Source organism: Arctopsyche grandis, chromosome 11 (genome assembly GCF_051622035.1).
Source record: "Arctopsyche grandis isolate Sample6627 chromosome 11, ASM5162203v2, whole genome shotgun sequence".
In the NCBI taxonomy this organism is placed as follows: Eukaryota; Metazoa; Arthropoda; class Insecta; order Trichoptera; family Hydropsychidae; genus Arctopsyche; species Arctopsyche grandis.
In genome coordinates this window covers 22,751,530-22,763,692 of record NC_135365.1, presented here as the reverse complement: position 1 = coordinate 22,763,692, position 12,163 = coordinate 22,751,530, and the positions used below count along the sequence as shown (strand labels likewise).

The following is a 12,163-nucleotide window of genomic DNA, read 5'->3' as shown; positions in this document are numbered from 1 at the left end:
TTATGTTAAGTGCAATAAAAATTAATAAAAAAAAAGCTCATACAAATAATACAGTATAACATATGTATAATATTAAAAAAAATCGGCATTTCAAAGGATTTATTATTGAATACAGACATAAAATCTGTCATTGAAATATATTGATATTGAACTTCGTTGAATTGTATGAGTACATATTAGCACTATATGTACATATTTCGAACAGTAACAATTACATATATAAATATATCGTTGAAGAAAGCAAAAAGTATGTATTGTAATAGTTAAAATGGTGATATAATAATCATTCAGCAGTATTTATAAAATAATATTAAAAAGATATGGTTTTTTTAAAATGGTTTCCCGTCTTTTCCGCGCGGTATTAAATATAGTTTGATTAATAAATCTATAAAAATATTTTAAAACGAACCAAAAACAAATAGTTTTCAATGTGTTCAACACCACCATTAGCCCGGATAATGTTTGTTTACTTTAATATTTATTTATTATTTATTTCGCATACAAATTTTATTTAAATGACGCCGCGCTCAGTTGTCCCGCGCCGAAATGTCGGCGCGATTTGTTCCGCGCGAAAATGTCGGAGTAACTTTTAAAATATGTTCGTAATATTTAAATTTTATATTTATAATAAGTGTCTACGAATGAAAAATGCTATGAAATAAAATAGTATGTGATAAATCCTAAATGTTTTAATAGCATAAAATTTATACGTATCAACTGATCACTGATTTTATGTTTATTACTTCTAGCATAAAATTCTACGACACATTTATTTTATTGCCATACTGTATATATTTTCTTGAAGCACTTTCTATACACATAAAAAAAAATTCATTTGTTCAGAACTGCATACAATATATATACCTATAATATAAAAAAACAGGTGAATTTCAGACGAATGTTAAATGAATTATGATTATATAGATTTGGAAAAGCTTACTTACGAAAAGAAACCACAATTTTTTTTAAATAAAAATGAAGAATTCCGATATTGTTATTAGCCACACGAAAAATACACATTTAAGATAACAATCGCGGTGGGCAGGCATAAAAAAAATTGATTTTACAATAACAAAACGAAAAGCCGTATTCGTAATGTGATACAAACGCGATAAGAATGTCCATTGTATAAAATTCCTTCATCCATAAAATCACGAGTGGATGATGATGATGATGAACCGAACAATGCTTTATATTTTACCGTTCGTTTCATTATTAATAATTGAACGATGTTTATTCAAAAGGAATCCATAGCGATGTGAAAAGAAAATTTATTATCCAATCTCGCCTCCCTCGTTGTTGTTCCAAAGATCTATGTACGTACCGTTTCTTTCTTTACATTTCATTACTCGCGGAGGCCACGCGAAAAAAAATACAAATAGATAGACGCGAAATACGTTTTTTGAATATAAATTTAAGTTGCACGTCACGAGTGTGATACCCGCCACGAAATTTCGAATTATAACCGGGATTTAGCGTGCGAGTATCTCCCCGTGGGACTGTGAAATGACCTAACTCCGGGTACATACGAATTTGGAAAAAAAATTAGCTCAACTTTCTAGCATAAATCCAAATTAAGCCCAATCTACAGCGAGGACGGTTTTAATTTATAGTGGAGGATATTCGGCGACAACTTCAAATGTAGAAATACATTTACCTATACAGTCTCCGTCCTCGAGGGGTTTCCTTTGTGATTTGACGGCTATTGAAAACGCTTTTCAAATACATAGCAACGAGCAGGGTGAATCATAAATGAAGGGAGAGTTTGTTTCAATATCTAATAAATTTTGAAGTGTTGCATATATAAATTGAACCCTTTTCTAAGAATAAACTTCAATTTCGAAACTCGGTATATAATAGTATAACAATTTGAAAACGATTTTAATAAAATTTACAATTAATATCATTTCCGAAGCAAATTTTGGTATTGAATTAAATTTTGTCAGTAAAATTTGATTTATTTTGACGTCAAAAACCCTCACTGCTTAAATAAAAACTAATATTCTAATATTTTTAACAGTATTTGAGGTATCTCAATGAATAATCCGAAATTAATTAAACACGCCATACATGTAGATTTATGATTTGCATTCAAATGAAGAAATAGACTCAGATGAAGATCTAAGAATCCGCATCGAGATGGCTAGAACAGCATTTATCAAAATGAAGGCGGCGCTTACAAACAAGCATCTCAATCTTTGTACGCGTTTGAGATTCGCGAAGAGCTACGTCTTGACAGTGCTACTACATACATGGATGTGAAACGTGGACTCTGTAGACCAGGATGATCAGCCGCATCGAAGCTTTTGAGATGTGGGTCTAAAGGCGTATGCTGAAAATCCCGTGGACCAAAAAATATCAAATATAGCTGTCCTCGGCATGATAGGGAGAGGCAGGGAACTTGTTTCTGTCATCAAGCGGAGAAAGATGGAGTACCTCGGACACACGATACAGGGTCCAACATACGAATTTCTCCGTTTGATAACCATGGGGAAAATAGAAGGTAAAAAATGGATTGGCACGAAAAAGTTGTCTTGGCTTCGAAACATGCGCATGTGGACTGATATGATCGCCGAAGAGTGTTCCGAGCCACTGAAGACCGATGCGGATATCCTCAAATAATCGACGACGTGGTCGCTAACGTCCGGATGCGGACAGGACATTGAGAAAAAGAAGATTCAGAAACTATTATACCCTATCTTACATATAATGCGTATAATGCTTTCAACTGAAGGTTCATGGAATCATCTAGCTAGCAGATAAAGGTTGCTGGTCAGTCCTTGAATATATTATATGTATGTGAGTTGGATATATGGGAAACGATTGCCTTTTACTTCAAACATTATTCAAAGTAGACAAGTCGATCGTTTCCTATTCAAAAGTGGACAAGTCGGTTTCCGGTATTCCCATACGATTCAGTGTGTTTTCGCCCTAATTTGTTTCTGATTGGCTGTCCTCAAAGTCGTTTCTGATTGGCTGGATTGGTCAAAGACGTTTGTGATTGGTCGGTCTTTAAATAATACTAGTGTTGTACCCGATGAACTATCATCGCATGGTTATTTATTTATTTATTTATATAATTTTAGCTATTTAGTTAATTTAAAAATACATTCTTAATTACTTAACTCTAAAATTTTATGTTTAACTTATATGTACTGTCCCTGGTTGATGGAACGAGTTATGAAAAAAAAATTAAGAGAACTCTGTCGGTCCTGTGTTTGATTCCAACGCGATCGAATTTTTTTCAAATACCTTTTAAATATATTTAATTTGATATTTATATTTAATTGTTTAATATGAAAAAAATTTGTAAAAACTACTTAACTATCTACATATAAACAATATAAAGCACCAATAGAAAAATTAATTAATTAATTAATAATGTAAATAAATTTTCAATAGATTTAGATTTTTCAATAGAGACATAGCGCCGTCTATTTACCTAGAGGAAACATTGGTAACAAACAGTATATACATATATAGAAGTTTTTTCTTTTGTTATTATATTCGCAGTGGTTAAGCTGTGGCGTATGTATGTATGTATGTCAAATCAAAACGACTATTATAGTGAGGCGAGCGTTATCTCAGATACATAGACAGACATACAGAACAGTGATTTTATATATGTATATATATACATATATAGCCAGCAGCATAGCTCGGACGTTAAGCTTCTGCTTACCGTCAAGAAGGTGCCGGGTTCTATCCCTGAATGAAAATGAATTTTTCAGAGTATGCTGTTGGTCAGACCTGGATTTGTGACTCCAGGTTGATCGTTTCCTATCAGAGTTTGCCAATTTTCTCTGATTTCATTGTTGAAACGGTTCCCGGAAAAAAAAATTGGCTAAAAATCCTTCCTACCTACTATGTCACCACTATTTGAAATTTGATGGATGTACAATAAAAATTTATGTACAATTCATAGATGTCTCGTTAATTTGCGAGTTTTTTCAGTGTCTCGCAATTCAACGACTTATAATAAAAAAAATCTGCATTTGTATTTGTAATTGGCCAGGAAGGCGCATTGGGATTTACCTGTAAGGCCTTCCTGGTATATATGTATAAAAAAAAATAAAATAAAAATATGATGATTTTTTTTCGATTCAAATAAATTTGTTAAAAAAAGCAAATGAAGATTTTTTTCATGGTTTTCATTTAATTTTCATTTATCAAGTGAAGCCGGGTAGCACCACTAGTAATATTATAAGAAAATTCCAAACAAATCAAGAACATTGAAAAAAAAATTACTTCCACCAGAATTTGATCTCTGAATAGAGCTTTGCAGATTCTAAATCAAAAGCTTCATCTACCAATTGAACACGATACTACTTGATCTATTATTAAAAGCCTCCGATACTTCCGGTCCATACTGTAAGCAGTATATACCACCATTTTGTTCAATTTCACAGACTGTCGTCTCTGTCCGAGTAATATTGCAACCGGCACGTGAACTCCTGCGGCAATATCCTTCCGCCGGCAAACTTTCAAGTATCGAAAGAGGCTCTCGCGCATTCGAAGAGATTTTCGCATGCGGGTCTCCCTGAGGTCATACGGGGGTTCGCGTTACGAGAGGGTGCGGGGGAAAATATACGTGACCGACAAGCCGAAGTGGCCTCTTTAAAACTTCTTAATCTTCGTCTTCGCTTTTCGACCGGCCATTCGTCATACCGAGAATTCGTTAGCGAGGGTCGAAATTAGCGTTGACAAAAAAAAAGAACACATACATACATAATGTACATCCCCTTAAGACCTTTTTAATATCCATCGACCCTTTTTTCGCGCGAGTGTTTGCACTGAAAATTATTAGCCCCGACGATGTTCCGCATTACTTTTCAAAGGAATTTCTACGTCAAAGTACAAAGATAAGCACTCTCGCTGAGATATTTCCGACACAAAGAATTTTGATTCTTTATGTCAAGGAAAAACTCGGCATCGCACAATGTTAAAAATTTGATATATTCCATATCATTAAATCCGTATGAAATCAAACGTACCGGTATGCGTTTAATTTAACTCAAACAAACAGAACATAAATACAATATATAAGATGTAATACATAAGCTCTATAAAGCCTTCGCCTAAATTTTGGCATTATAATAAACGTCAAAGACAATCAACAATTTGTTATTAAGGTATTTATTATACCAACATTATGTATTCTACAGCGGAAAACTCACTAGAACTTGAACACGGAATTTGATTAAGTATCTAATGATTTGTTTGCTGTTTTGTTAATTAAACAGACTTAATTTCAATTTCCATAATAATACAATTTATCATAATACGGATAATGTGATATGTGAGTGGTATACAAGTTTGTATTTAAGATAAACAAACTTATTATGTTAAGCTAAACTAACGTTAAAATGAAGAATTACTATAGGGATATTAATATTATGAAATTCATATGCTATTTTCCTAAAGTTAAATATTTCAAAGTGAAATTTTCCGATATTTTCAAAGTTCTTATTCTTTTTTTATATACTAGATATATTTTTTATCTGATGTCACAACACCTAATAATGGATCAATAATTTTGAAAGTTTTTTTCATAAATAAGTATTCCTTAATATGTTTATTTATACTTATAAAACAAAATTAATTACGAAATACAAATCAACTTAAAATTTGTGACATTGAATTTAACTCAAAGTCACTTTGAAGCCAAGAGAAAAATTCAATCAACATTGTAAATTGAATTCAACAGAAAAACATTTAATTAAATTTGATTAAAAATATAAACACACTAAAATTAAAATTCATATTATTTAAACATTTCTACAATATTAAAATATAAAACCCAAAAAATTTTTCTACATATAATATATATTTACCGTATCGAAAACCATTCATAAAAAAAATTCAATAATTTGAAACCCTCCCCAAAAACCTTCAATATGCAAACAAAAAATTTTAATACACTCATTCTTTCCAATAATGAATTTCACCGACACCGCTCACTTAATAATCCCTCTCCGCGAAATATGTAATTTCCGGTCGGAAAAGGCAATATGGCCGGGGCTTCAAAATAGACCTGAACGATTGCTTCAAATTCAATATATATTTTAATGGTGCCCCGTCTAAAATTCAAATTATATTTTAGAGCCGGGGATCTTCTCGCGCTCTTGTTTTACGAGCGGCGTCCAATAAAGGGGGGATTATTCAACCCTTGAAAAACAAAACGTGCCCAATTCTTATTTTATTATTATTTCCGCTTCTGTTTATCGCTCGGGAAATTCGCGGGAAAAACCCGCTCTTGCGTGACAAAAATAAATTATCGAGTGCCGAATTCGCGCACTCGCCAACTCTACGGGACAAATGTCAGATGTAACGAACCTTTATATCTCTAGGTTGTCTCGCCTCTTGTCTTCTCGGAGCTGATCCTGGCTGGTCTGCGTACACTAAATTGCGCACCGAGCCCCTGTATCTGGGCTCGAAGACCACGCTTGGCAACGCCAACTGGGTCAACTTTGCATTGTACCTGGAAAAAGTTAATAAAATTAATAAAAGAACAATTTCATTTGATTAAAAGTGACGTAAACCTTCATTTAAAAAATTTAAAGTGACTGGTATAAAATACACCTACGTAAATACGTATTTTTATAAACATTCTCCATTTATTTTAATTTTCATTTAAATTAAAAAAAATAAACTGCTCAATCAGTCTAAATTTAACATACATTTCGAGTCATGTTTTTTTTAATTTAATTTAATTATTTTTGCCCTTATATCTGACTTAATAGATATAAAAAAGTTTCACATCATAAATATTTAATTATTTAACTGTAGTTAAGGCAAAAAAAATTATGATGAAAATACATTTTTTGTACGAATTACATTACATTGCATAGAACGAAATAAAGTAAAGCATCAATAAACATCCTCTTTGACGCAATTTATAATTCCAAAAATATTTATTTATGTATATTAGCCAACAGTATAACTCGGTGGTTGCGTTTATGTTCCGCATCAAGATGTTACCGGGTTCGATCCCGTACTCTTCTTTAATACTGCTGGTCAGACTTGGATATTGGTTCGTTTCCTATCAAGGTTTGCCAATTTATCTGATTTCAATGTTGAAACGGTTCCTCCATCAAATTGGCAAAAACCATCCTACCCGCTATGTCATAAATATCTGAATTTGATTTATGTACAATATGTAAAAATGTATGTACAAGTCTAAATCCGTAGATGTCTCTTGGGATTAATGCATTAATTAATTAATTGTTAATTGTCTTGAAATACAGTGATTTATGTAATAAAAAATGTTTGTAATTAATTGTCTAGGAAGGCGCATTTGGGTTTACCTGTTATATATACCTGGTATATATTTATCTAAAAATTAAATAAAATGTATACAAGGAACAATGTCGAATAATTAATATTTGTTTTCAATATGCATATACATATATTCAGACAGAAAGTTAGCGTTTTGAATGTATACGTATAATCAAAGTTAATATAAATCGAATCTCCCCGTATTATAAAGTTACTAATTTGAGAACAACAAACATCCCAAGCTTTCACATGTATCATATGCATATAATACACGTATATATTTTTAATAATATGTAAATTTCGTGCAAAATTTTAATTACTTTCCAGAAGCCACAAATGTACGGGTCCGTTATACGTACTGGACGTATCATAATGAAAACGTACATCGTAAGTTTGAAAGATCAGATTTAATCTGACCTACATGCGAGGCAGATCATGTAACCCCATTAGAACCGTGAAAGTACATATGTACATACACACATGCTTGTTAATACAGGATGGGTCGAAAGCCATAGAAAAGTTCAATCAAACTGGACGTTTTCCATCAAACCAATCATACATCTGAACTTTATTGATAATTAATTTTGCCCAATAAGTTGATTTTAAACTATTATATATGTACAATCCAAAAGCAGGTACAATTAATTCGACAGAACTTTATGAGAACGGTGCTTGATGACTGGTTCATAAGTAGGAGGATACCAGATTCAAAATAGACTTGAATGAAGACTAAAAATAGTTGGTAGAAGCAAATCCAATCTCAGATACGCCGATGACACCAGTCTTATAGCCAAATTCGAAGAGGAAATGGTGGGTCATTTGAAGCATGAATAAAAAATACTAGAAGTTGAGATGAACAGAGCGAAAACCAAGATTGTGTATGATGGTGGATCGACACGGTCAAATCTATGGACGAACGGATGCTCTATCTAATCTTAAATTGTACACGAGTTCATCTAACTTGGATCAACGATGTTGAATCATAGAGGCTATGATATTGAAATAAAACGACGCATCGGCATGCTCAATGTAGAAACTAGGCAAAATTTGGACTGATCGAGGCATTACCATAACTACAAAAATACGTCTGGTCCCAGTTTTGGTATTCCCCGGATTTCTATATGAAATAGAGACATTAATACTACTAAGCTTATCCTGCAAGAGCTGATGGGTTGGCGAAAGACTGTCTTCTATCCGTCTCAAGCGTATACTCTAGTTTTTAAGCACATCTCGACGCGAGATGAGGATAATCTGGAAAAAAACTGGTTGTTCTGGGAAGCAGATGAAGAGGAAGATCCCGAACAAGAAGGAGTGGCCAAATCAGGGTTGCCACTTGGAAGACTATAGTCGAATCACTGCGAACTATGGAGTGTCGAGAGAGCTGGAGGACCATGATGGGTCGCGTTATGGAATTCAGAAGACGACGGAGAAAGATGCATCTTATGTACATGCATACATATATTGCCTATACTAAATAAGCATTTTTATCTTAAAAAAAAACTGAATTACTTCGATTAAATTATGTAGAACCAAGATTTTTGAGTCAAAAAGTGATTTAAAATATACTAATGATATGCCTGTTGAAATTTCAACGGGTGGTTTTGGAAACAAATTAAAATAAAGTTATATATGTATATAAATATAGTGTTAGGTAATTTATAGACGCGCGCGTGTATTAATTGTAAAAAATCGAGCACTTATTAAACGCTCGCCATTCGCCCGCCACGAAATGATGAATTGATGTGTGTTCGCTTCCGCGCAGCGAATCTGACGCTAACGACACCCATTCCAAGTCAGGCGCTCAATATCAGGAGCACATGTCAGACGCTTCATCCCCCCCCCACTTCCCCACTACCCCACATCCCCGCTTCCCCGCATCTCCTCGACACGATTGGTCGTCACGCCACATCCCTCTGCATAACGTATACTCCCGGTATTTTAAAATTTGTATTCTTTAAATCTCCATACTTGTCAACGCGTCCACCACATACATACATACATACATCCGTTTTTATATATGTATATTAATAATGTTTTTACCCGGCTTCACTCGGTATTTGTAATATAAACCGCTTTGCTGACTCTTTCAGTACTTTTAGGGCTAAGGTGAAGAAGTAAATCTGTGGTTGATTTGCTTCTTCACCTTCATTGTCATTCATTGTTTATTAATTTTAATGTTTTTGTAATTTTTCTTTTTTGTTTGCTTATATTACCATGTGGTGCTCACTATACATGGAATATAATATAATATTTTCATTTATATTTTTATATTTTTTGTCTCACTGGCTTTTGTCTTATTTTTATATTTTATTCTGTATGTGTTCCAATTTAAATCAAATAAAATAAACATGTCCAATCTAACATTTAATTAAATTAATTTGAATATTTTTATTTTATTTAAATTTATTTGAATATTCATTTGTTTTTCTACGAACCAACAATAGTTACATAATTACATACAAAGTCTCTTTCGAAATTATATATTAAATATATATTAGATTATAATTTCATCAAAAAACGTTATTAGTGAAGCATTTATATGTACGCGAATATAAATTTTACGTTTTTACATGATTTCAACAGAAAATTTATTCTCAAAAAGAGCCTTGTAAAAAGTTAAGCTGATTTGATTAATTCGAGTGTTCCGACTTGAAAGTAACTTCAATAGAGTCAATTTCTTACGAGAAAAAATATATTACTAACACAAAATCGTCCGTGACTTACGGTCCACTCTGTACATACGTTCAAACATAATGTTGGCCTATCCAGGGTTGTTGCCAAATCGTTACCGGTGCCTATGGGACCGAGAGCATGCAATTTAGGGCCAGCCTTGACCACCACCGCGCAAACTAATCTCCCGTATCTCCATGGGAGGAGTCGAGGGCGAGAGGACGTCGACATATTGATAACAGGGGGTTGGAAAAAGCCCTTTATCGGGACGGAGAGGCATGTAACGACCCTTGCTGCGGATTTAAGACCCCTATGGGCATGCCCATCACGTGCTAACGTCCCAACCCTCCCCAGACATCAAAGGTGCGGGGAAAAGCTCCAGTCTGAAGCTTTTTCAGGATTTCCTTACCCCCAGATCCTCCTTCAGCTTTCTCGTTAGCCAGATATGCAAATGAAAGCGGAAAAAACTGCTACTCGTGTGATTTAGAGCCTTTAACAGCACTAGTCAAAAACGTTCTCGAAACTGGCCTATTAAAATGATTTCTATGCAGTATGATATATTATCTGAAGGACCTAAAAATTAGAATGATATTATTTTATTTATATCATCATCATCATCATGTAGAGCCGCTCTAGACCCAGGTGTCTTCTCTCTATTTCTATTCTACAAAGAAGTTCAGCTATTTCATCCTCATTGTTGACCATTAACGCCGTGTCGTCCTCGAATTTTATGCTAGAAAACTTTCTACCGCATAATTGCTATTCCACCTTCCCATTCGTAGAGTATCCTTCTCATTATGTCATCATCATCATTATATACAGCCATTTACCATCATAATCATCTACAGCCATTAACCATCCACTGCTAGATGAAGGCCTTTCCATCACGCTTCCACTCATCTTTCTTTTGCGCAACTCTCATCTATCTCATTCCACACATTTTCCACTTATTTCGTCTACCCATCTTCCATGTGGTCTTCCTTATACCTTTTTGGATTCTCTCGTGTACCATTCTAGTACTTATTTTGTCCACCTTTCATGCATTATTCTAACCATGTGGCCCGCCCATTGCCATCTCAATCTATTCACTCAATCTGCTACATATTTATGTAGCAGACTACTCTTGTCATACATCTCACCCAAGTATTCCTTTTCCTATCTTTCCTCGTTATGCCAAGCATACAGCATTCCATGCTTCTTTGTTTATTTACATATAATATATAATCAACCCAAAATGAATAACTACCGGAGCCTAATTAATTGGCAAGATGTTTTTATACGATAACAAATCCGAGTGTAATATTTACATTACATTCACAATCACATACATTAAATGTACGTACAACAACGCGCTGTGTTCAACAGATTTTACATACGTTCTCAAATGTTACAACAAGTCCAATTTAACTTTTCCTATTAAAATGTCGGATGTATGTACGATAACATCAACGCGACAGCGTCGGAAAACTACCAGCATCCAAATTAAAAATCGTTCTAGGGACAAAAAACCGTCAAGAACGTAGATCGAGCGGGATTAACGCAAAAATATGTATAGATGTAGTAGATATTTCATTAAAATTCACAGTCGGGATAAAACTTCAGCATCGAGATAAATTCCTGAAAAGACGCCAATACAGTTCGAACGTCCATTCAATTCGAGGCCAATATCTGAAGCGTGGCGTCAGTACGATTTTATCGCGACCACTTCAGACAATGTTTCAATAGACCATGCTCTCGCTTATCTCCGGTCGATATCGACACGTAAAACCGATTATTTCCACGATCACTTTCGTTCAATTTTGCGAAATGAAACTAACCCACATAAATATATGTTTTTTTGTGTGTTTTTCATTCATTCCATACATTTATTTAATTGTAATCCGGAAAATAAAATCGAGCACTTGAGCTAGATAATATTTTACTATGTATTATGTACATGTACTGCTTTCATAATGTGTATGACATTATTTTTCTTGAATGAAATGTCACAATTTATGAATAAGAAACATTATTCTATTAGAAGAATATGTATTCCTAAATTTTCTGAAAGTATTTTCCTTAAATATTTACATACATATGTAAGTCGAGTTTAACCACTATCTAAAAAAAGGAAAAATACATTACTTTCCATTTTTTGTAGAAAATACAAAGGTTATAAAACGAAATGTTTATAAATAATGAGAAAATATTTTGCACAATATTTAATTTTACGGAT

At 33.5% G+C, this 12,163-nt stretch overlaps 1 protein-coding gene across 2 annotated transcripts in view; it reads right to left on the bottom strand.

The window, feature by feature from the left end:
- Positions 1-12,163, bottom strand: part of Nrx-1 (Neurexin 1) — a 244,318-nt gene that overhangs the window by 163,558 nt on the left and 68,597 nt on the right. For both annotated transcript variants that reach the window (XM_077440739.1, XM_077440738.1), the window contains exon 4: positions 6,337-6,481. In XM_077440739.1, the coding sequence (XP_077296865.1) occupies positions 6,337-6,481 (145 nt within the window). The remainder of the gene's footprint in view (positions 1-6,336; positions 6,482-12,163) is intronic.